This window comes from Microsporum canis, genomic scaffold (genome assembly GCF_000151145.1).
Source record: "Microsporum canis CBS 113480 supercont1.7 genomic scaffold, whole genome shotgun sequence".
Taxonomy (NCBI): Eukaryota; Fungi; Ascomycota; class Eurotiomycetes; order Onygenales; family Arthrodermataceae; genus Microsporum; species Microsporum canis.
This window is the reverse complement of record NW_003299163.1, coordinates 1,446,576-1,469,945: the sequence shown is the minus strand read 5'-3', so window position 1 is coordinate 1,469,945 and position 23,370 is coordinate 1,446,576. Positions and strand designations below refer to the sequence as shown.

Sequence of the window (23,370 nt, the reverse complement as noted above, 5' to 3'; positions counted from 1 at the left end):
ATTCGCTGATCACACCCTCGAAGCCGTAATATTTGGCATTATTATCACAACCATTGCACAGAAACAGTTCCTTTTGGAACTGTTCAGTGAGTAGTTTGATTTTAGTGTCAAATATGAACTTCATGTTCTCTAAAATAATTTTGCGTCGTGGAGGACCGTTTGGAGGATCCTCCACAATCGGCCTCCCTTCAGCACGAGCACGCGCATCTTCTTGGGCTAGATCTTCCAAGAACCTCTTCCGGACATACATGATGACGTCGGCTGCGAACTTGGGGCATTTCTCCTTTGTGACCCCTTCACCTCCACGCCAACCCTCACGAATGATCTCATCGGCATAGCCGGCCATCCGTTCTTTGATTGGCTTTTGAACATCCTCCCATTCACGGTCAAGTATCTCCTTAGCTTCCTTAAGCTGTGCTTCTTGATGACGACGTTCGTCAGACTTTGCTTGCAGTATCGCGTCGTGCATTTTGCGCTCGTTCTCACGACGCTCAGCAACTTCACGTTGAGCTAAGAGACGTGGCTTCAAGATTTCCCAGTCTCTGTCAGTGAATGGATGTGTGATCTGGATTGCAGCTGTGAACGATTCCATGTGGTTGATCACCTCAGGTGCAAGAGGCGGATCAAGCTCTGCGCACCGCCTTTCAATTTCACTCCGACGACTCGCCTTTGCTTCATTAATCTGTCGGAGGTTCCGCTCTCGGGCAAGTTGAGAATTTGGAGGGAGGGGGAAACCCGGTTGTGCACCTGTGCTACGGGGGCGGGTAGCAATAGCAGCATCTAAAGACATGCTATTAGCAAAGGGGGACAGTTGAAGCTACAATGCGCGAGCAGTAGCTACATAATGAACAGAATATAAGGAAACCGAGAGAACTGCTAAATCGAACCATAAAAAATAAGGGTATAGAATATCTTGGAGTCACATAAAAGATATACCTAAAAGGCTAGACTTACCTAGACTGCTTGCAGGAGCATTTGTGCCAAGGCTATTGCTTGGTCGATGGTTTCCGGTTGGGAGTCGTACAGAGCTAGAGTCAGTCGGCTCAAGTTTAGCGGGCTGTGTCTTGGTACCATTTAGCTGTGCTGGTTGGGGTGACTTGAGACTGCGAAGACCACCAGCTAATTCCCATTGCTCCCATCGCGCAGCGTCATTGATTTTCTCTTTGCCGTTTCCTTCTAGGCCTTTCATCCATTCCTCTGCGGCTGCAGGCCCTAAGGCCTTCACTTCCTCAAACCTGGACTTCAGCTCCTCAACTTGGGCCATTAGGAAGTGCTTTGTAAGGACCATACCAACTGGAGGTTGGCTTCCACGAAGTGAGACTGATGACACATAGTGCAGTGATGCAGTTAAAAATGCAAATGGGAGAGCAGGTACCAGGACTGAGGGTAAGGTAGAAGAAAAGAGAAGGTCCATTTCCTATAGGGTAGTTTTAGTTTTTAAAATTCCGGCCTGTAGCAAAGAAAACGTAGAAAAGGAGAAAGAAACAAGAGTAAACAACTTACAGTCTCGCAATTTGACCTTAAACATTCTCCGCATGAACGAACAGCTAAAGGCCATATAATTCGAACTCCATTCTCTCCCGGTCCACTTTCAAAAGGTGAAGTCTCTGGTGATGGAGTAGACCCGGTTTTATTGCAAAACTGACAAGAAGTTCCACGGATAAGTTTCCACATATCCATTTCTGATAGAGGACTTAGCGGGCGTGGCATGCCTGAATGAAAAGACTTTCGTGAAGTGGACCAGATATGAACCGGGTTAACATATTTTAGTGAGCCAGGAGTTGCACGACCGGAGGGCAACTCCGACTGACCAGTAGTAAGCAAAGCTTTGAAAGAGCGGTTAACTTGCAAGACACGTCCAAGTGAAACAGGGGGAAGAAAAGTGAAAATGTGCTGCCATATTTCCCTTGGTAATTTGGACTTATCCTCGGGTATGGTATTCATGGATTGATCGGCAGAATGGTCCGGAAGCATATCATCTTTGAATTTAACACGCTTTGTGCCATCCGCTAAACTCGACGGCGAGTCTGATTGGGATTTGACACCAAAATGACGGCCATCATACTCTAAGGAGTATTGAGCATCTGAAACTTGGGCTCCTGCTGGATGGTTACCAGCTGCACCGCGTTTGCGTTTCCGGCGGGACAGGGCACTATTGGTGGATGAAGTAGCAACATCAGCAGCAGTGGATGCCTGCCTTGGAGTTTCCAGACGGTTGCCGCGCGGGACAGACATGCTAGAATGAGAACGTGAAACAGCAACATTACTGTCATCTTGTCCGGGTGTTCCAGCTTGGGATTTATTCTGTGGCTTTGTATCTGTGACATGTTCAGAATATGGGTCGAAAGAGGAAGAACTTGAGCTCCCAGGCGAGCTCAATGACGCTGCCATGGCTAGCTACGTAGCCGCAGGGCAGAGAGCTGGCTTAAGCAGCGAAAAATTTTCTTTTTGTTCTTCAGAGGGCTTTTGAACTGGACAGTTCCAGTAGGTTTCTCAAGACCGCAAATTCGTGACGACGAATCGACACATTCAAATAGGGGAGAGATAATAAAAAAAAAAAAAAAACACGTAGAGAAGATGAAAGAGACAAGCGGACAATTATAAAATGGTCCTTATCTGGGAAGAAGTTATTCTTTTGCTGGTATGTTCACAGGCATTCTATGATACCCTGAAAACAGACAAAAAGTGGGCTTGTCGAGATGTTTCTTTTGGACTAGGGAGAAAAAGAGAGACCTTGGGAGGGGTGTATCACAAGACGACACCTCCGTAAACCACCGGAAGCGCGAAACAACGAGAATGAGAGATGGAATGAGAGATGGAGAGTACAAAATTGAAAGAAGTGTTCGATGAAGAGAAGACAAGGTCGTTGAGGTGAAGTTGAAAGAAATGCGAAAAAAAGGGAGAAAAAGCGAAGATTTTGCAAGGCTGCGCAGGGGCCTCTTTTTCCCTTTTGGATCGCAGAGGGTGGAGCCGTGCTTCACTCTGGCGAGCCAATCAGCAGGGCGTATATGAGGTCACGTATAATGGTCACGTGTACATGATTTTTGTCGAGGATGGGATGAATACGGAGTAGGAGAAGCAGACTCGGATGAGAAGGAGAAGCTGGTGAGATATAATAACTTTACGGAGGCGGGACGATATTGTGACTGTGACACGGTAATGGCGAATCATCAGAGCCAGATGGCTTCTGAGGTTGTTATTGGTCGACAGAGGAGAAGATATACTTAAGACAAGCTAGACTAGACTCGGTGATGATGGCTAGCCAGCCCCTGGTATAGTGACTATAATATATTCGTACAGTTGAAACACAGGTGGGATGGTGATCATGTAGCTGGAGAGGCCGCGCCAGAAGTGTCCGCACTCAATAGTTTGGCCTTTTTTGCCCGCCGTCTTATCTCCCGTTTGGATAACTGTGGTTCGTCTGGAGGCGTACTCTGGCTATCAGTGCCGCCTAGAGATGCTTTACGCTTCACCCCATTCCCATCAGACACGCCTAAAGTGGCTGTTCAGGTTTTTTCCCTGCCTTCTTACCCTGATCAGCCTTCTTTGCAACACCTTCGTCCTCTTCCCCTCCGTATATGACATCAACTGTCCCCCGGAAGCTTGTCCTCTTCACCCGCGCCATATCCACAACCTTCCTGGCCTCCTCACTCACCGCCTCCTTCGCCCTCTCAGATTTCATCCCCCATACACATGCGAGGTTCACTATGTCCCATGGTGCCCGTATACCAAGAGCCTGTTTAGCTTCACTGGATATGATTATCCCTCTCCCCCGCGCAGCGCGGATCAACGCGGCCGCATTTCCTATTAAATTCCTCCTGGATTCCAGCCCGCTACCCGTCACTCCGGGTCCGTAACATATTTCTAATCGGACTCCTCTTGAGATTGCTGCGGAGAGAGTTTTGAATTTAAAATGATACGATAGGCGTGTAGAGAGGTCGAGGGATATTATATCACAATCAAGGCTGTTGCAAGCTTGCGAAAGTGTCTTCTCATTCACAGGGCGTATAGCAATAAGCGAGTATGATTGTGCTAGTGCCGCTAAACGCTGGTTTTGTGTGGAATCGGAGAGTGTGATATTTAGTCGAGTTAGGAGGGTGATAGATGGAGGGACGTTGGTTGGTAGAGGTAGCGGAGATACGACAGCCGGCAATTTGCCTGTTAATGATTGTGAAAGGGCAACAGTAGTGTATCCCACTAATAAAACAATGTACGTAAGCCTTTTTTGCTCAGAAGCACCTCGTTTGCGCTCTTCGTTGGGTCTTGATAAGATGGTAGACATACATTCGGATAGAAACCGTAGGGTATTAGTGATTCCCGGTTCGTTGGGCTCGTTATACGGAACATTCAAGTCGTAAAACGTCATGATGGTCTGTATCCCATCCAACCCCCCCTTTCTTGATTAAGGTGATATGGTGGACAGATATCGAGAGCTTCGAATTTTGGCCAGTTCGAGTTTAAAAAACCTGCGTCACGTGGGAGTAACCAGTTACCTGAACATATATTTTGTTACAGGCTACCATCGATTTAACATGCATTGTGACATCGTCTGATTCTAATTCTCCGGGGGATAACACTAAACCCCTTTTCCTTTCTTGATCACGGCCAGTATTACCGCTCAAAGAATAACGACTCAACGCAGAATCTACGAACAATAATAACTAACGGTTGTAACACGGGCCGCGACCCCATAGTTATAAACCGCTAGTTATATTAACATAATTTAATTAGAAGATTCATATATAATATATTAATATTTTGAGGGATATAAACCAGCAGGAACTTAAATCTTTAATATCGCGAATTCCAGCCTTCTTGAATACGACAGCGAACGAAGATGATCTATTAATTGTCTGGGTTTAGGACATGGTAAAACTTACAAGGAGACGTTTGACTTACTATGTATGGTTACCAGAGTCCCCATCAGATAGACACTCTACCCACAATCACTATTTTTCTGTTGTGTAGAAATGTGGTAGAGACGTGTGATTTAGAACGAGATATAATGAACTCATGCCTTCCCTATATTTTATGAAGTTGGACTCGTTCATAACGTTACTTTGTACGGGCGTCAGTATAATGTAGCGTCATGTCGTGATATGGCTCTGGAATTGTAGAGTTGTTGGTATTTTAGTCTAGAACGATACTTTTACGTCGATTACACGTCCTTTACGCCAAAGTGTTCTCGCCTATACTACGTATGGGTGAGAGCATTGGGTAAATTGATAGGCATCATGAATCTTTGTGATCTGGCCGTTGGTGCTCCTCTTATACCCAACTTCCCGAGTTTGACCGTTATTTGCTATTACTTTGTGCGGGGGAATATCCTGAGTTTCTCCTTGAAGTAGCTGAATAGTCTTTGTTTAATCCTGGCTGACGTTTACTAAGGAGGATGGGGTGCTGCTTGCATCGACAATCTCCCAAGAATCCATGTACCCCCATGGACCCGCTGCAATGATTCTTTTACGTCTGGCCGGCAGCCCTATGCTTCTAGGCTAGTTGGGTGGCATTGATGTTCGTTCTGGCCGGTCAAGGAGCAGACATGGTGTGGGCTGCCAGCCGCCCACTTCCCTATCAGAACTCCATAAGGCTTGCCATTAGCAAGCCAGGGGTGAGATAGAAAAGCATATTCTTTATAGACAGAGACGCCGCAACTTTAGAGAGATGCAACGCTGGGAAGTTTGAGAGTGAAGACTCGTCTATGAGCGCTGAGAGAGCCGCAAGGTGGCCTTTACCTACTCCCGTTTCCGGTAAGTTCCTCCGATAGGCCATTAATTTATCCGAGTCATATGGCCCGTGCCGAAAGGGCTAGAAGTCCCGTGACCCGTCGCTTGGGAGCTGGGCTTGTGAGATTGTTGACGGGGCTCTGCTTTTTTGCAAGTTGCAATTTATGTCTCAACAACGCCCGCGTACCACACATTCACGAGGACCAGCTCCTTTCTTTCCTTTTACGTGTAATTGCTGCCACTGTGTCCTTATCGCGCAACCTTTCTGTCGAAAGGCCACCCATCGAGTTTTGAACCTTCCCCCGCTGCTTCGCCGCCTTGATATCACCCTGAGTGGGGTGGTTGCAACCCGTCAAGATGGCACGCGTTTACCCAGATGTGAACCAGAAGATGCCCAAGTCGTACTGGGACTATGATAGTGTTAATATATCCTGGGGGGTCCTAGAGAATTATGAAGTTGTGCGGAAAATTGGTATACAGCCATATCAGCTTCCTCAAAATTTCAACACCTCTGGCTCAACCTACTAACATAATAATAACAGGAAGAGGGAAATACTCAGAAGTGTTTGAAGGAGTAAACGTTGTGAACTACCAGAAATGTGTCGTCAAAGTCCTCAAGCCAGTCAAGAAGCGGAAGATCAAGCGAGAAATCAAAATTCTTCAGAACTTGTCTGGTGGCCCAAACGTTGTCGCCTTGTTGGACGTTGTTCGCGATAGTCAGAGCAAGACACCCAGTCTGGTTTTTGAATACGTTAATAACACCGACTTTCGAACGCTATACCCCCGATTAGTTGACTACGACGTACGGTACTACATATTTGAGCTTCTGAAGGCCCTAGACTTTTGCCATAGCAAGGGAATAATGCACAGGGATGTCAAGCCGCATAACGTCATGATTGACCATGAACGGAGAAAGGTAACAACTTTTTTTTTTATCATTACCAACTCAGGTTTACTTACACCGACCTTAGTTACGACTTATCGATTGGGGTTTAGCTGAGTTCTACCACCAAGGAATGGAGTACAACGTCAGAGTTGCCTCCCGTTATTTCAAGGGCCCTGAACTGCTCGTTGATTTCCAGGAGTACGACTATTCACTAGATATGTGGTCCCTCGGAGCCATGTTCGCCTCGATGATCTTCAGAAAGGAGCCGTTCTTCCACGGTAGCAGCAATGCGGACCAACTGGTGAAGATTGCTAAAGTTCTTGGGACAGATGAGTTGTTTGACTATCTTGATAAATATAACATCGAGCTAGACCCTCAGTACGACGAGATTCTCCAACGTTATCCCCGGAAAACTTGGCACTCCTTTGTGAATTCCGACAACCAGAGATTCATTAGCAACGAGGCAATTGACTTCCTGGATAAATTGTTAAGATATGACCACACCGTATGTTTCTTCCGAAGCCTTAGTTTGAGTATAGTGAGCTAACTTGAGCTCCTAGGCACGTCTTACTGCTCAGGAAGCGATGGCACACCCATATTTCGCCCCTGTCCGCGCAGCAGCCACCACAAATGCTCAAAGTAACTCCGGAACCACACCAAATGCCTAAGCACATTCACCCCGCCCCCTTCGATACCCTACTCATCCCCTTTTACTCGTTAGCTGTTTTGGTATACCTCATCCCTTGACGAATACCAACTCTCTTTTCCGACGTGGCGTTCATTGGACAGAATAACTTTGAGCATCGATTCTCCGGTTAATTAGGGACCATTTATCACCGAGTAATCATCTTTGGGAGTAGTCGGCCGGGTGCACTCTGTCGCTTATTCTTTTCCATTTTAGGTTGTTTAGCACTACGCATGGGGCGTCTACATGAATGAACGGATAGTAGATGATGATACCTTGATCAATTCCATTCACAACTCCCGAAACCTGGCTTGCAATCTTTACTTGTCTTCTGACCATCTGTATGTTGTACATATGCCATCAAACACAAATGCTCGTTGTCTGTTTCTCCCTCTACGGAACTTTGAATTATATAAGCAGGCTTCAACGTACCACGTGATATCTTGTTGCTAAAAAAAGCGGGAGGAAATTTTGAGTCACAAAACTATTGATTGAAAGATTGAAGAGAAGAAACCAATTTTTTATATCTCAGTATCAATTGCGATCCTGACCTCTTTTCAAGGTGCTGTTCGCTGGACCAGACCCTTAATTCGCCTATTACCCCACGTATAAAACTCTCTTTCAACTTTTTTTTCCACAAATTACGGGCAAAACCGTAAACCACGATACTCCGACGATTTATTGCGCGCTCAGCGCGGAGGGGAATTTACATTCGACCTCAATTTACAAACATGGCTTCACTTGCTACTGCGCAGCCTTCCGGTACGTAATTCATAATCGCATCTATATTACTGGGAAAGGCCGAGAACCTGACATCTCTTTCGCCATCACCCTTAGATGCCCCGTCTGAATCGACCGCTGGCGGGGTAACCAACCCAACCCACGGTGCTGAGAACACCGGATCAGAAGCTCAGGATGGAAAGGCGAAGTCGGAAAGAGAACGTGCGTTACCCATTCCTTCGCCGGTTGCTGTGGATGCCTCGAATACAATTTCTGACGCAAAGATTTGATGTATAGTTGAGAGAGAGCGGAAGAAGGCTGAGAAGCTAAAGAAGTTCGCTGAAAAGGCTGCGAAAAAGTCTTCTGCAGCGCCTGCCCCCGCAAAATCTACAGAAAAGAAACCAAAGATAGAGAAGGACAAGACGACCGATGCCTATGATCCAAAAGTGATCGAGGCCGGAAGATATGAATGGTGGGAAGAGCAAGGCTTGTTCAAGCCGGAGTTTGGCCCTGACGGAAAGGTGAAAGAGGCTGGATACTTCGTCATCCCGATTCCACCGCCAAATGTTACTGGAGCTCTCCATATGGGTCACGCTTTGACGAAGGCTCTCCAGGATACCATGATTCGTTGGCAACGAATGAAGGGAAAGACAGTACTGTACCTCCCGGGCTACGACCACGCAGGTATCTCCACTCAGAGTGTTGTCGAAAAGATTTTATGGAAGACGGAGAAGAAAACAAGACATGATATTGGACGAGAAGCCATGATGGGCAAAATCTGGGAATGGACTCACAAGTACCATGATAGCATCACAGCCTCTCTTCGAAGGCTGGGCGGTTCTTTTGACTGGTCAAGGGAAGCTTTCACCATGGATGAGAACCTCTCTGCCGCCGTTACCGAGTCCTTCGTTCGCCTCCATGAAGAGGGCACTATCTACCGTGGAAATCGTCTCGTGAACTGGTGTGTTGCTTTGAACACATCCTTATCTAATCTTGAGGTGGAAAACCGAGATCTCGAAGGCCGCACCTTGCTAGACGTCCCTGGGTACTCCAGGAAGGTTGAATTTGGTGTCTTGACCCATTTCTTGTATGAGATTGATGGTACGGATGAGAAGATTCAAGTTGCAACTACACGACCGGAAACCATGCTTGGTGATACCGGTGTAGCAGTTCACCCTGATGATAAGCGATATCAGAAGTTCATTGGAATGAAGGTTAAACACCCCTTTATCGACCGATTGCTACCTATCTTTGCAGATGATAAGGTTGACCCTGAGTTCGGTACCGGTGCTGTGAAAATCACCCCAGCACATGACTTCAACGATTACATTCGTGGAAAGGACAATAACCTTGAGTTTATTTCCATCATGAATGATGATGGCACTTTCAATGAGAACGCCGGTCCTTTTGCTGGAATGAAACGTTTTGATGCTCGTTACCAGGTCATCGACAAACTAAAGGAGAAGGGCCTGTACGTGAAATGGGAGAACAACCCAATGAAAGTACCACAGTGCGTCAAGTCGGGTGATGTTATTGAGCCCATCATGAAACCACAATGGTGGATGAAGATGGCCGAGCTCGCTAAGCCTGCTATCAAGGCTGTCGAAAGCGGGGAAATTATCATCCGCCCAGAAAGCGCTGAGAAGAGTTACTACCGATGGATGAACAATATCAACGATTGGTGCTTGTCCAGACAGCTGTGGTGGGGCCATCAAGCTCCCGCATACTTTGTTGACATCGAGGGCGAGAAGGGTGATGATGCTGATGGCAACCTTTGGGTGACTGGCCGCACTGAGGAAGAAGCAAAGGCTAAAGCGGAGAAGAAATTCCCGGGAAAGAAGTTTGTCTTGAAGCGAGATCCCGATGTCTTGGATACTTGGTTCTCTTCTGGTCAATGGCCTTATTCCACGCTTGGGTGGCCTAAAAAGACTCATGACCTTGAAAACCTATACCCTGTCTCCATCTTGGAAACTGGATGGGATATTCTCTTCTTCTGGGTTGCTCGAATGATAATGCTCGGAATAAAGATGACTGGGCAGGTCCCATTCAATGAAGTATACTGCCACTCCCTTATCAGAGATTCTGAAGGCAGAAAAATGTCTAAGTCCCTTGGTAATGTGATTGATCCCATTGATGTCATGAATGGTATCTCACTTCAAAATCTACACGATAAACTCCTGGAGGGTAACCTTGCAGAGAAGGAGGTTGCCATTGCAACCAAATTCCAGAAGAAGGCTTTCCCCAAAGGTATCCCAGAGTGTGGCGCCGATGCCTTACGATTTTCGCTGCTCGCGTACAGCACTGGTGGTAAGTTATGACCCCCCTCTTTCTCATAAATTTGCGCATGAAATAGCCTACTAACATTTCTCTTTCTTTCAAGGTGGTGATATCAACTTTGACATTCAGGTGATCCACGGCTACAGAAGATTCTGTAATAAGATCTACCAAGCCACCAAGTTCGTCTTAGGCAAGCTCGGGGATGATTTCAAACCTCAAGCTACTCCTAGTAAGACCGGCAAGGAATCTCTTTCTGAGCGTTGGATCTTGCACAAATTCAACCAGGCAGCAAAGCTCACGAATGAGGCCTTAGAGAACCGTGAATTCTCTGTCGCTGCTAACATAATTTATCAATATTGGTACAGCCAACTGTGTGATGTATTCATTGAAAACTCCAAGACTCTGTTGCAGGCAGAAGCGGATCCGGCAGTCCAGCAATCAGCCAAGGAGACTCTTTACACCGCTCTAGAGGGTGCCTTGACTCTCATCCATCCAGTTATGCCTTTCGTGACTGAAGAGCTGTGGCAGCGTCTTCCTAGAAGACCAAATGATGAAACCATCTCTATAATGAAAGCCGCCTACCCAGAGTATAACCCTTCATTCGATGATCCTGCCGCAGAGACCGCCTATGAGCTCATCCTTAACACCTCCAAAGCCATTCGAAGTATCCTCGCTGAATACGACGTGAAAACGAAGGGAGATGTGCTTATCCAAGCATACGATGCAACCAGCCACAAGTCCATCACTGAAGAGATTGCCAGCATTAAAGCTCTCAGCGGTAAAAACATCGGTGAGCTGACTGCGCTGGATGCTAATAACCGAACCCCTCCAGCCGGCTGTGTTGTTTCACCAGTTGGTGCCCAAGCCGCTGTATACCTCCGTGTATCGGATGAGGTCCGTCTTGAGCAAGAGGAAAAAGCCAAGGCTAGCCTTTTGAAGATTCAAGAAGCTATCAAGAAACAGCAGGCCATCATGAATGCTCCGCAATGGAGAGAAAAAGCTAAACCTGAGGTTAGAGAGCTTGAACAAAAGAAGCTGGTGGATGCCCAAGGCGAGGCAGCCCGTCTTGAAGAGCAGATCCGTGAATTAGAGAAACTGAAGATTTAGAGGGATGACGTAGATGACCTGTAAAAGTCTTCTAATTCTGATTCTACATTGAGCTTTGAATTCAACCATATTCCAAATGTATGAATTTCTTATGTATTCCTGTATCTATCACCCGAGAAACCTTGCCGCGCGTCATTGGGCAAAATCAGCAAGGGTTAGATTTACCGTTTCTACTTGTAAATAAGAGAAATCAAACTCAACATCTCCAAAACTTCAGCCATCCTCTCTTCCCAGTTTTCCTGGCGGAACTTCTGCCAACAAAACGGGGCTTGTTCTCAGTCGCGTTGAGAGGATTGCGAGGAATAGCCAGTTTATGTGGTGGTATAATGCCGAGTTGGGTACTATCTGTAGAGCTGGAGACTATCGATTCTGCTCTTCCGCATTCAAGTCCTCCCTGACGCATGGGTCCCTGTTTCTCACGTCTATCATGCATGCAGACATGGGGTTCTTGAGCATGAAGCTTAGGTGAATCTAGAGGAGCCTGGGGAGGTAAATTGATAACCTTGCTAGTGGGGGATTGTACCGGCGCTGGGGACTCTGCTAACGTCGATGCTCTTGAAAAAGGTATAGGTGAATGAGCCCTAGATGGCCGTGGGCTTCGATTACCCGGAGACCTTGGGATTTTTATGTCCTTCTGTTCTACTGTCTTGTTCCCTGCTTTGCGGGAGTCGTTAGGCAGGTGTTGTGCTCTAGATCGTCGTCTTCGCCCACTGCGGATTGCCTTTGGAGTATCACGGCAAGATTCTCGAGAGGCCCGACGGTGTTTTCCCTGGTTTTTGTTTAATATAACGTAGCTGGGGGCATTGACTATTGATTGCACGAGCGTGATGCTATTTGTAGTTCCGGGTCCATTAACCATTGATGGATAAGCCACGATTTCTGGGGAAGCCCTGCCGTTGGAAATAAACTGGAGAGGCCTCTCACAGCATACAGCAGTGAATTCTATAGATATGTCTTGTTATAATTCGCTCAGAACATGTAGGTTTCAGTCCGGTATTACCTACCGTCTCTGGTATATATCACTGCTGGCGGAAGATCTTGGTAAGTAAACCTGCCATTGCTGCTTCTATCATACAATGCCTTGCAGACGGGACAATAGCCTATGTTGTTTGGGAACACTCCTTGGTAAGAAACAATTTGTTCTGCTGGCTGTTCACGGACAAAATACATCGCCTCGTGAAGATCGGGCGTGCATGCTATTTCGAATGAATAGCCAGATCCGGGGGCTGGCTGCGCATGCGAAACTGGAAGCCATCGATCTTGATCAAGGTATACTAATGAGTTGATATGTGCCATGGCAAGATGAAGTTGATAATAAATCCACCAGACCCCGTCTTTGATGGGTATTTGTATACAATGAGCCAGAAATATAATCACAGGCACAAGGAGGGTAGCAAGGGGAAATGGATCCCCTCCCCAAAGGGTCGAGGTATCAAACCAGAGAGAGAGGAGCACAAAATACGTCTTCATCGGGCATCTGGACGGCCTTATGACCTTAAGAGCATAACTCTCATGATTGTATAAGAGTATACGGAGTATACTCTCAGGCCTATTTGAAATATACGCCCTGAGCTAGTAACAGATAATGATCAATAGCAAAATAGTAGAGCAGATATTATCACGCACTCTATATCAGAGAGATACTGCCCTTGAATGCACAACACATGTCTCTTAGCTCTGGGTATCCTTGTCCGCATCTTGTTGTGATATATTAACTTCCGACAAGTCCGTATGCAGGAGAAGATCCGGAGGTCCATGGAGCCCTCGGGATGGCCGGACATGAGGAGCGGGGGCAACTTCCGGGCGTAGGACATGCATGCATGATGCACTGCAACACTTAGCAAACGTCCAATGTTGCTATTTGTGTGGGAGTACAAGGCTGTGCTAGGACACTCCTTCTCTCGTATCTCACGGCGTACGCTATTTTGTATTGTTCTGTTGAAGCACGTATCTGCATATCCACTATCCTTCCTTTTCGTCTCGCTTCCTTGTATAAGCTCTCTTATTGCAAAATTTTTAGCCTTCCAATCTAGAGGCTAAGCAATGCTCAATGGGATCGCTTCCTTGTGGACTGAGGGGCTAGAAACGCGGGAAATGGCATGATCCTTGTTATACAACTTATCGAATAGCAAAGATCATGTAGGGGTTTTGCAATAGAGGTTATTTATTGATCTGCTTACTTCCGTAATATGACTCACGGTACGGAGTATAATAGCATGGGGCAGATGATATCCAAGGCGATATCAACCAGTCCATTAATGCTAAGAAGTGATGATAGATTGGCAGCTTCATCAAGGGAGCTAGTTACTTGATGACTAACACATTTCACGTGACTAGTGCCCCTTGTTCATATCCAGGCAACCACCGTCCAAAATGATCCAGTCTACGTGAAGGTCAATATATAACGGAGGGCAACATCTCACCATGACTTCGAGTGCTTCGAGTAGTCTTCATACTCTTCTAGCTCGCAGGAAGCTATTGAGCCAGAAAATTTGGCCAGATTCCATAGAATCGATCACAGCATCTACACCAGTTCAGTGACAGGAACTGTTACCACCTGCACAATGGAGCGTCAAGTACAAGAACTTCTAGCCCAGCTCGAAAGAGAGAAACAACTGCGGGAAATTGCAGAAGGAGAGGCAGAAAAGGAAAGACAACTTCGACGAGAGGAGCAGCGCCGACGCAGGGAAGTGGAAGAACTTCAACGGGAGGAGCAGCGCCGACGCGAAGAAGCAGAAGCGGATTTGGAACCTACAGCGTTACCAAGTTTCCTCCGCGCCTGTCACAAGCTTTTGCTCGCAATTGATATTGTGACGGACCCTACAAGAACGACTCAGGGTGCCGTAACGAAACCAACTAATCGGATGGTTCCTTCGCGCATTACGATATGGGACACATTCATCGAAGAGCAGATGACAGTATGGGAGAAACTCAATGACCATGCGTCCTTTTTCTCCGAAAAGCTGTTTCCATCAAGACACCAGCTTATGTATGTTCGCCAGCTCATCACCCCCATAACTTCAGAATGGGACCTTCGATATTACGAACGAGATACTGTGGAAAACCACGTCCGCCGTATTGTCGACCAGATCACTGAAAATAAAGATCTCAAGGACGCGCTTGGTCTGCAAGGTTCCGTCACATTTGAAAGCCATACAAATCTAGGGAGGACCGAAGGAGTTTCGGTAAAGCCTACGACGGAAACTGGACCATCAACCACTGCAAAAAGTAACACCCAGAGCAAGAAATCTACCGCGATCACAAGAGGGCAAGCAGATCAATTCTGTATTTACCGACAAGAGGGCAATGCACACATTCCTGCAATTGCAATTGAGTATAAGGCGCCTCACAAGCTCACACAAGCTGAAATCGAGAAGGGGCTAGCTAAAGAGATTCAACCAATTAGGGATGTGGTTGGTCAGGAATCTGATGATGTTGAATTCTGCTGTAGAAGGCTGGTTGCTGCAGTTATAACTCAGCTCTTTTCCTATATGGTGCAGAAAGGGATACGTTACGGTTACGTGTGCACTGGGGAATCCTTTATATTCGTTTATATCCCGGGCGATCCCAATTCTGTTCAATGTGCTCTTTGCAAACCTCAAGAAGTTAAGAAGGATAATCTTCAGTTAACGGCCGTTGCGCAGGTTCTCGCGTTCACAATTAGAGCGTTGACTGCCCTACCAATTTCCCAGACATGGTATGATACTGTTTCGGAGCTTGATGTCTGGCCCGTGGAGTATTCTGAAATTCTGGAGCAGACGCCACCAACAGCCCGCCTTAAACAGGTTTCTCCCTTATACCGTGGTAGACAACCGCGTAACCTACCCCCTTTTGGGATGACGCTACAATCCAGATGCCGGTCTTCTGAAGATGAACGCCGATCGACAAGCTCGTCCTCGCCATCTCCTTCTCCCTCTTTTTCACTGGCACTGTCACGCGCCGGAATCCGTGGCCAAACCCAAAAGGAGGGCACTGCCCAATCCGGATCAGATAGAAATCCTGGAGAGTCATCAGGCCACAAAGAAGCCGGCGGCACTAAGCGTGTGTATAATAGTATTTACTTATACCCATACTGTTCCCAGCGCTGTCTCCTTGCGCTTAAGGATGGGGGCCCACTTGATCCCTTGTGTCCCAACTATCAGGACCACCAGAAAGGCCGAATTAATGTAGAAGATTTCCGTTCTAGTATCCGGACACAGCTCGCTACGGATCGTGGTTACAATCCCGATTGTGGTCCAGTTTACAAACCAGGTAGCTGCGGTCAATTATTTAAAGTGAGACTTTCATTATATGGTTATACCCTAGTCGCCAAGGGCGTGGAATACCAAGATCTGCATAAACTCGAACATGAAATGCGGGTTTACAACCAGCTTCGAGATCTCCAGGGCGAATGTATTCCGGTGTGCCTTGGTATAGTCGAGCTGACACCAGGACTACCCCAGTACTTTGATGGAGGAGTCTACACCCATATGTTATTTCTAAGTTGGGCGGGAGAATCAATCCGAAAAGACAAAAAGTCCGGCTATACGTTGGATACTGTATCTACGGCATATGATGCTCTCAAAACTATTCATTCGAAGGGGGTTCTCCACGGTGACGCGGAGCCACGAAATATACTATGGAACCCAATCTATCAACGTGTCATGATAGTTGATTTTGAGCGAGCTACTATACGGAGGCCCCTATCCGATGTGTCCGTCAACCCAGCAAGAAAGAAAAGGAGATTAATGGCGACTTGCTTTAACAAAGAGCTTCAAGGCATGAAGGCTGCGCTTGGGGGTGATGTTGCATGGCCTGTGCCTCCTTGAAGCTTCTTGGCTTCCAACAATAGACTTGTATAGCGTATCAACATAAATAGTCTGCATTATCATTGTCAGCGAGCCCCTTTTTCCACAGTAGAGTATACCCTCGCAATTTTCTCCCCGTTTCTAACTGATTGATGCTGAAATGAAGGGCGTGACACTTCCGGTTAACTGGGGGCATTCAAGCCAAGAGGAGTTTAGGGAGTGAGAAGAGGGAGAGTCTAGTTTGCTGGCGATTTCCAGCTTTGCCTTCTCATAGTGAAATCACTAATGTTGTTTCAATAGTGAACAGAATCATTTGCTCAATGATAGATATATATACTTACTATGTATATCTATCTGATGGCGAACCCTAAACACGGATCAACTAACTATGATCCAGCCCCTAGCAATAATCAACTCATATGATTTATGGAGTTTATCTCATACATCACTGGCTGTTTGCTGATGCAGAACTGCTTTAAAGTGTTCGATTCGACAGCCTGTTAATACACACAGCCATTAGTCTCACCACCTTAAACAGCAATTCCCTACTTCTTGGACATCTGCTTATTTTTGCTAGAGGCAAATACTACAAATGGTACCGGATACCAGTTTTTCTCTTCGCTGAGCATGCGCGACACATACCATCCCAACAGCCTTGATATATACACATACTCCTTATACCCCTTCCAATAGATGTAATACCACAAGAAAAGAGCATCGAGGTTCTTGTCCAAATCTTGGTCAAACTCATAACTCTGTGTGTGGGCTGCTATAAGAATAATAGTTTCGAATTAATAACCCAATGGTCAATCCACAACATTTAACTGGAAACGTTGGTTTGGTGTGCGCATGTATGGCCGCAGCTTCACACGGAGATTCTTGTCATTTGCACTCTGTTCTTCAACAGTCCACGCAAGTCTGTTCCCTGATTGATTGGCCTCTATTGGAATGATATAGGAATATTCCCCATCCTTTTCAAACGTATATATCACCGCATCATAGCCGACAGTCGCAATTGTACCATCAACGAAATCCGAGAAGCGAATATATCCATTGCCGAAATAATGGATTACGTGCCAGTTTTTTTGAAGGTTTTGCGAGAGCTGGTCGATAGACCAAAGATTGTAGTTTGATGGCTCAGTAACCTCGACCATATATCCCCCATTGGTAATGAAGAGCCCTTCTGGAGTTGTGATGGAATACCTGGCTGCCAATGCACTGGCCAGGAAGGCAGAGAAAATAATTGTTAACAACGTAGTGCGCATCTTTAAGGTCGAAAAGCGGTGGTGGCAGCTGATATGAGGACAGGAGCACTGAGGTTTAGGGGAGCAAATGGATATCAAGGAGGTATGATATATATATGGTCAGGATCACAGTTGTCTTCATGACACAAGTGGGTATGTTCTCAAGGCCAGTATAGTGTATTGGCGCAAACCACATATGCCATAAGCTATTAATTTGCTTATCCTTAGGCCGAACAGTTCCTTACTTATGCGGATCAACCCTTTGCCTATGCTGCGTATAGTCATACGGACATCTTATTGTGCCAGGGTGAACAGTATACCGCTCTTCTCCTTGTCAGTCTAAATATATCCAATTTAAATGGGAAAAAGAAGCGAGACAAGTTGTGTCCCCTAACTACTGAACGCAAGTCGCAAGTTATCCGTGACATGGAAAGTCTTATATATCCCTTGCTATTATGTCCCTCTTCTGGGCGTAAGCCTGCTAACTCCAACCGTCTGTGTCTCTGTTATTAACCATAACGTTAACTTAAGTATATTTACGTTTCTGGGCGTAAGCCTAAGAAGCTACAGTCCGCTGTACCAAGGTATCTCCACCTCTATATCAAGTTCCTATTTTTGCAAATGAGCTGGCCGTGTTTATCTAGTTTCGGTAATGCAAGGCATCGAGGTAAGCAGGGAATCTTCCTTAATATGGCGTATCTAAATCTCCAATCCTATAGGCAGCACTATTCCACAAGTTATCAATGGGTCATACATCCCAGGGCAACCGTTACCTTGACTTCTTCCACATAAATTGGATCTATTGCCTTTGCTTTCGCCTTGCTTCGAAACGTCACTCATCTACCATTGACCTTAAAGCATTCAAAATTTTACTTACCCAAATAATGCGCGTTACCTCTTTATTTGTGGCAAACCTCCTGGTTACCCTAGCTGCTACAGCTTCGACATTTTTGAATGGTATCTTCACAATCTTTGATGACTCCAACGGTGACAAGTTCGGCATCGGTACATCTGGTCCGCTTCTTGGGCTCATTGAGATTAGACCCAATGCAACCACTCAATGGTTTATCGAACCTGTTCCCGGCTCTGCTTCTCAAGTGATTATACGGGACCCCGAGAGTAATAAATATATCAGCTTCCCAGGGCTCAAGGAGGGTGCAACTGCCACGCTTACCGAAACAACTCCGACAGTGATCACGATATCCCCCGTTGGTAATCTTCGTTTCCAATTCACTTCAGGGCTAGTGTGCACTATCGAAAGGCACAGCACCGTGGACCTTCGTTGGGTTTGGAGGCTGCGCGGTAATCCCGACAGACCGTATAAGAGAAAGTTGATTTCCATGCTTGGAAAGCCGAGTCCACAACCATCCGAACACGAATGAATCATGAGTGTAATAGGGGCGGTGCTTACAGGGTCGCGTGTCTAAGGTCAATTATCATGTCTTCATTAGCACGATATGTCAGTTTAGGCTAATCCATAGTAAGAACTGTCCTATGGTGACATTTTTTGATAACTATAACTATTATTCGCAGAATGATACTATTACCTATTTGAACCTAACCAACCGTATCGCCGGCTTTACCGCTTTGTGGGATTGGTTTTGTAGCTAACTATGTATTAGTTACATATCAACAAAGGCGAAAATAAAGTAAAAGTGGCAGTGAGACGGCCCGAGGCCCTGGCGAGAACAACCTAGACTCCTAATTTACATAGCCGATCTCCAGTCTACGTTTTTATCTACAATACAGATATTTTGAATGTCAACTACATAATTAGACGATTGGTCTGTCTCCCAAAATGCATCTTCTAAGCCAATTTCTAGTACCAATGCTTCTGTCTGTATTAAATGCATAGTTATGTGAGGAATGAATGGATAGATAGGCCTAGCATGACCTCTTCAAAATCCCAGACCTCCACCTAGCTACCTAGTGTGAACATCAAGAAGCATGCATACACGAACAAATATTTCTCACGTCACCATTGGAGGCGCCTTCACCGCAATTAACGGCCCGTTAAATCGTCCCCTAGCTCTTGAGTGATGATAAACTCTTGGCTGGGTAAGCGTGTATAAGGTCGTAATTTCAAGACAAAATTCTGGTCTGAAGTGGTATTGCGCTCAATGGTCCAGGCCAGTTGTTGATTTGTATTCGTAGTTTCGAGGGATATCAGATAGGAAACGTCCCTGACAGTTTCAACATTAAATATGGATGGAGGGTTGTTGTACTTGGGAGTTCTTGCAACCTCCCCAGACTTTGGATCATAGAAACGAATCCAGAGCCAGTCGAACTGGGGATATTGCTTTGCTCTATAACAGTGCCAGTTCTTAACGCCGTTGGTGACCGGTACGTCGACCCAATGTCGGTCAAAGCTGCCGCTTTCAAATCCCACAGTGTTCAAGTAGTCATTGAATGTGAGGTTCAATCCGTGCTGTTTACTTGTTATAAGAGTGTATTCGGCCGGAGCTGCACAAATGCTTGTCACAAAGGCATAGAGGGTAATAACCACTAACGATGAAATGTACATGTTTGCTCTGTAGTAAATCAAATCAACCAGAGGGTCGTTGAGGTATTGGGTGTAGAAGCTAATAATGAAAGATTGTAGTTATTGGGCCTTTATATTGTCGAAATGATATTTTCTTCACTGGTTATTGCAAACCAGCCTACATTCCGTGTTTATCCAGACAGCTTGTTGACAGAAATAGCCTGACCGGGAATTTGATCCCATGGTTTTAATACGAAGAGAGTAAAATTAAAACCCGCCCCATGTCTATAGGGTGCAGCTGGCAGTGAGATTATATTTTGTAGTTAGGTTAGCTATAGTTACAGTAGGTAGCAAAGATCCTTAAGAGTTCATTTATTAATGATTTACTCTCTAACGGGTCAAAATTACTCCTAGGATATTAATGACAGGGCCTTAATCGGAGTGTAAGCGCATGTAAATGTACTTTTTAAAACGAGTAGTATAAAGAAGCTTCATTTGATATCTATAATTATATAACTTACCCTTGCGACTACAAGTAAGATGGTAATGTAAGTAAGATTTTAGTCTATATTTAAGGGGAATAATCCTTTCAGAGTATCCAACACAGCTGCAAATGATAGTTACCGAACCTATGCGGGTCGTGCTCTGGGTAGTAATGGCTTGGTTAGACGTCACCCCGTTGCTAGGTACCAAGTTGGATGCCCAGCATTGAAAAGTATATGCTGAGCTTGGGAAGCAGGCGATTCAACATCCTTCCCTCACTCTTTCTTTTATATAGTCGGGGCCATTGTTAACCATTGCCTTGCCAAAAATATTTTTCCTAATTCCTACCCTAAAACGCCCCGTTTACTACAATGCATCTCGTCGCTACAATACTCCTTCTCCTCCTAGCCTGCAGGGAGAGCATGCAGGGTACTATAACTGTGGCCATAGACCCACCTTTAACCACTAATTTTACTATTTTCGACAACTTCGACAATGGCGTTGTCTCCCTTGGTGCTGGTGTCGATGGAATTCTTGAGGTTCAACCCAACTCAACCCAACGCTGGCTTTTTGAGCAAGTCAAGCTCGATTATTATATTATACGCGACAGCATGAGCAATCGATTTTTATATTTTCCTGAATTCAAGCCTGGAACTGTTGCTACTGTTAGTAAAACAGCTGCATCTGTGGTCAGTTTCAGTCTCGCCACCAGTGCCCTCGCAAAATTCTATATAAACCAACACTTTTACGCTCCCGACCTCTACTTTACCGTGGAACCATATAGCTCGGAAGCACCAAACCGCCTAGTATTGAGGCTACAAGAATCGGCATACGGCAAGAAACGCCAGCAATTCGTCTTGGTTAAATCTCCAGGAAACGGCAGTTATAGTTGGATGGACAGTGGTACACAATAAGGCAACAAGTACAGATAGGCGGGACGAGTGGTATGCCCTGCTTGTAGGGAGAAAAAATTTATAATGTTGTTATCTAGTAAAGGAATAATAACGGCACCCTCATGTTGTAACTAATTAGACTTTGTAAACAAATGCAGGGACTAGACCACCTTAAACGAGTTGATGTTAATACATACATAGGAGCAGCTAATATATGTGATACACATTACATAAAAAACCTGGACCAGCAGCACCTTGCTCTGATCAGAATGTCTGCATAGGCGGTGCATGGATTTCGATGTATCCGCCGGAATGTCCCTCACCTGGGCACGGGCCAAACCTATTCTGGATTAAGGTTGATAACTAAGTTCAGCCCCTGTCAAGCAGAAACGGTTGGCGCGCCTATAGAAGACAGTGAGAAGGGGCTAGGCACATGTGGACGACTCAATATAGAGTTATCTGATTTGGTACCTCTAGTAGAACGATGGTGGGCAACTGAAAACGGAAAGCTGATGGGATACAAGGGAATCCTTGAGACTAGCAGAGCGATTAAAAAGCCGATGATATAAATAACTTGCCTGTCTATCGACATCTTGGAATTAGCACCATGACGAGCTTTCTGACTCGAAAAGACAGTTTCTATATGGCCGGTAGCATGGCTGAACTATGGATAAACACGGCTTCATTCGACAGTTTGCCGGATAGATGAGGCACGGCAAGTATCCTCCAAGATAACTAAAGTAAAAATCAAAATTGGCTGTTCCAAGTGCTGACCCAGAATTCAACTAAAATCTGACTTAACTATATTGTCTGCAGACTGGTATCGCTCTATCCTCGTCTTAAACAAGCAGCATATTCAACCTGAATTAACTTTGCCAGTAAACTCGTTTATTATGACTATGTAGTCAGCTATGCAGATTGTAGCTTACATGCGTTTATCCTTACAATAGTTCAATGTAGATTGGCATGAGAGCTGTTTCCTGGCTAAACACGGCCTGCATAATTATCCCGCAGGTTTGAATCAGCCGGGCTTATGCCCTTACTCCCGTATAGCTATGTAAAGACATTATCAGTACACTCCATTACCTGGATCTCCATCACTCCAATACCGCCAGCTACCCCTTTTTATAACCACCGTTCTTTTCTATCTAGCTGTTCGGAATATCAGCCGAAAAACATGCGTCTTCTACCCTTGGTTATCTCCCTCAGCGCTTTCGTGGCGAACGTTTCCGCAGACTACAGCATTAAAGTCATTACGCACAATGGGATGAACGTTACCTCTAGAGCTCTTTACAACACGATCGAAATTGGGTCAAAGGACTCTTACCAATATTGGGACTTTCATCAGGTCTTAGGCGCCAAAGATTGGATTTACTTTGGTTTAAGTGATTACTTCATTCGGTTTCGAGAATATCACACAGGTGCAATTGCACTGGCGGATAATACTCCATCACTGTTTCGGGTTGAAAAGGATGCGGATGCCACCTATCTGATCACTACCGAGACTGACCCCTCAGGCCAAAAGCTTGCCTGGACTGCCGAACACAACGATACCAACCCCAATGGGAACATGATCGTGAAGCTACGCCCTTACGATCGTGGTAGTAGCCAGCGCTTCGACATCAGGGACTATACAGTACCGGACGATTAAACACGGAGTCAGAAGTACATAAGCGGAACACACGCTGGGATAGATACACCGTTTCTATCTGTGGTTGGCATGTTATTTAACATAAGTCTTCAAAGCCGTCGATGGAGATATTCAAATGTAACTATACCCGATACAACCGTTAATTAAACTAGCTTGTTTCAAGAGTTAAATACTTATAGTCAGATCTTGGTTGTAATCACGGCCTGGCCAGATATTTCACTCACGAAACGCCATCGATATCCTCGCCATCATCTCATGGACATGCAAATATGTAATTTATGAGCGATGATGGAGTTTTTTGCTGCCTAACTAACGAACTAGCCATGCAGGATGCCCCGACTTTTCATCAGACGTCGCTCTGATTGGAGGCAGGGCTGGGGATTTCTCGGAAAGCTGAACATCACGGCCAATCAACTCGACTCCAGGAGC

At 45.7% G+C, this 23,370-nt stretch overlaps 11 protein-coding genes across 11 annotated transcripts; 6 read left to right on the top strand and 5 right to left on the bottom strand.

The window, feature by feature from the left end:
• Window positions 1–129: 129 nt before the first annotated feature.
• Window positions 130–2,391, bottom strand: MCYG_07744 (conserved hypothetical protein; the record flags this gene model as incomplete). Its single annotated transcript, XM_002843915.1, has 4 exons — window positions 130–169; window positions 249–780; window positions 955–1,417; window positions 1,504–2,391. 4 exons carry the CDS (start codon window positions 2,389–2,391, stop codon window positions 130–132), a joined length of 1,923 nt encoding a protein of 640 aa, XP_002843961.1.
• Window positions 2,392–3,258: 867 nt separating this feature from the next.
• On the bottom strand, window positions 3,259–4,366 carry MCYG_07743 (ribonuclease P protein subunit p30; the record flags this gene model as incomplete). The annotated part of the gene is made up of 3 exons (XM_002843914.1): window positions 3,259–3,434; window positions 3,532–4,197; window positions 4,285–4,366. 3 exons carry the CDS (start codon window positions 4,364–4,366, stop codon window positions 3,259–3,261), a joined length of 924 nt encoding a protein of 307 aa, XP_002843960.1.
• Window positions 4,367–6,083: 1,717 nt separating this feature from the next.
• MCYG_07742 (casein kinase II subunit alpha) lies at window positions 6,084–7,280 on the top strand (the record flags this gene model as incomplete). Its single annotated transcript, XM_002843913.1, has 4 exons — window positions 6,084–6,198; window positions 6,269–6,642; window positions 6,698–7,117; window positions 7,173–7,280. 4 exons carry the CDS (start codon window positions 6,084–6,086, stop codon window positions 7,278–7,280), a joined length of 1,017 nt encoding a protein of 338 aa, XP_002843959.1.
• A 748-nt stretch (window positions 7,281–8,028) lies between these two features.
• On the top strand, window positions 8,029–11,401 carry MCYG_07741 (valyl-tRNA synthetase; the record flags this gene model as incomplete). Its single annotated transcript, XM_002843912.1, has 4 exons — window positions 8,029–8,059; window positions 8,135–8,239; window positions 8,315–10,324; window positions 10,398–11,401. 4 exons carry the CDS (start codon window positions 8,029–8,031, stop codon window positions 11,399–11,401), a joined length of 3,150 nt encoding a protein of 1,049 aa, XP_002843958.1.
• A 196-nt stretch (window positions 11,402–11,597) lies between these two features.
• Window positions 11,598–12,697, bottom strand: MCYG_07740 (uncharacterized protein; the record flags this gene model as incomplete). The annotated part of the gene is made up of 2 exons (XM_002843911.1): window positions 11,598–12,343; window positions 12,406–12,697. 2 exons carry the CDS (start codon window positions 12,695–12,697, stop codon window positions 11,598–11,600), a joined length of 1,038 nt encoding a protein of 345 aa, XP_002843957.1.
• A 1,268-nt stretch (window positions 12,698–13,965) lies between these two features.
• On the top strand, window positions 13,966–16,209 carry MCYG_07739 (conserved hypothetical protein; the record flags this gene model as incomplete). The annotated part of the gene is made up of 1 exon (XM_002843910.1): window positions 13,966–16,209. One exon carries the CDS (start codon window positions 13,966–13,968, stop codon window positions 16,207–16,209), a length of 2,244 nt encoding a protein of 747 aa, XP_002843956.1.
• Window positions 16,210–16,994: 785 nt separating this feature from the next.
• MCYG_07738 (uncharacterized protein) lies at window positions 16,995–17,453 on the bottom strand (the record flags this gene model as incomplete). Its single annotated transcript, XM_002843909.1, has 1 exon — window positions 16,995–17,453. The coding sequence occupies one exon, from the start codon at window positions 17,451–17,453 to the stop codon at window positions 16,995–16,997; it is 459 nt and encodes a 152-aa protein (XP_002843955.1).
• Window positions 17,454–18,316: 863 nt separating this feature from the next.
• MCYG_07737 (uncharacterized protein) lies at window positions 18,317–18,814 on the top strand (the record flags this gene model as incomplete). The annotated part of the gene is made up of 1 exon (XM_002843908.1): window positions 18,317–18,814. The coding sequence occupies one exon, from the start codon at window positions 18,317–18,319 to the stop codon at window positions 18,812–18,814; it is 498 nt and encodes a 165-aa protein (XP_002843954.1).
• Window positions 18,815–19,434: 620 nt separating this feature from the next.
• Window positions 19,435–19,956, bottom strand: MCYG_07736 (uncharacterized protein; the record flags this gene model as incomplete). Its single annotated transcript, XM_002843907.1, has 1 exon — window positions 19,435–19,956. The coding sequence occupies one exon, from the start codon at window positions 19,954–19,956 to the stop codon at window positions 19,435–19,437; it is 522 nt and encodes a 173-aa protein (XP_002843953.1).
• Window positions 19,957–20,819: 863 nt separating this feature from the next.
• On the top strand, window positions 20,820–21,311 carry MCYG_07735 (uncharacterized protein; the record flags this gene model as incomplete). Its single annotated transcript, XM_002843906.1, has 1 exon — window positions 20,820–21,311. The coding sequence occupies one exon, from the start codon at window positions 20,820–20,822 to the stop codon at window positions 21,309–21,311; it is 492 nt and encodes a 163-aa protein (XP_002843952.1).
• A 1,156-nt stretch (window positions 21,312–22,467) lies between these two features.
• On the top strand, window positions 22,468–22,941 carry MCYG_07734 (uncharacterized protein; the record flags this gene model as incomplete). Its single annotated transcript, XM_002843905.1, has 1 exon — window positions 22,468–22,941. The coding sequence occupies one exon, from the start codon at window positions 22,468–22,470 to the stop codon at window positions 22,939–22,941; it is 474 nt and encodes a 157-aa protein (XP_002843951.1).
• Window positions 22,942–23,370: the final 429 nt, after the last annotated feature.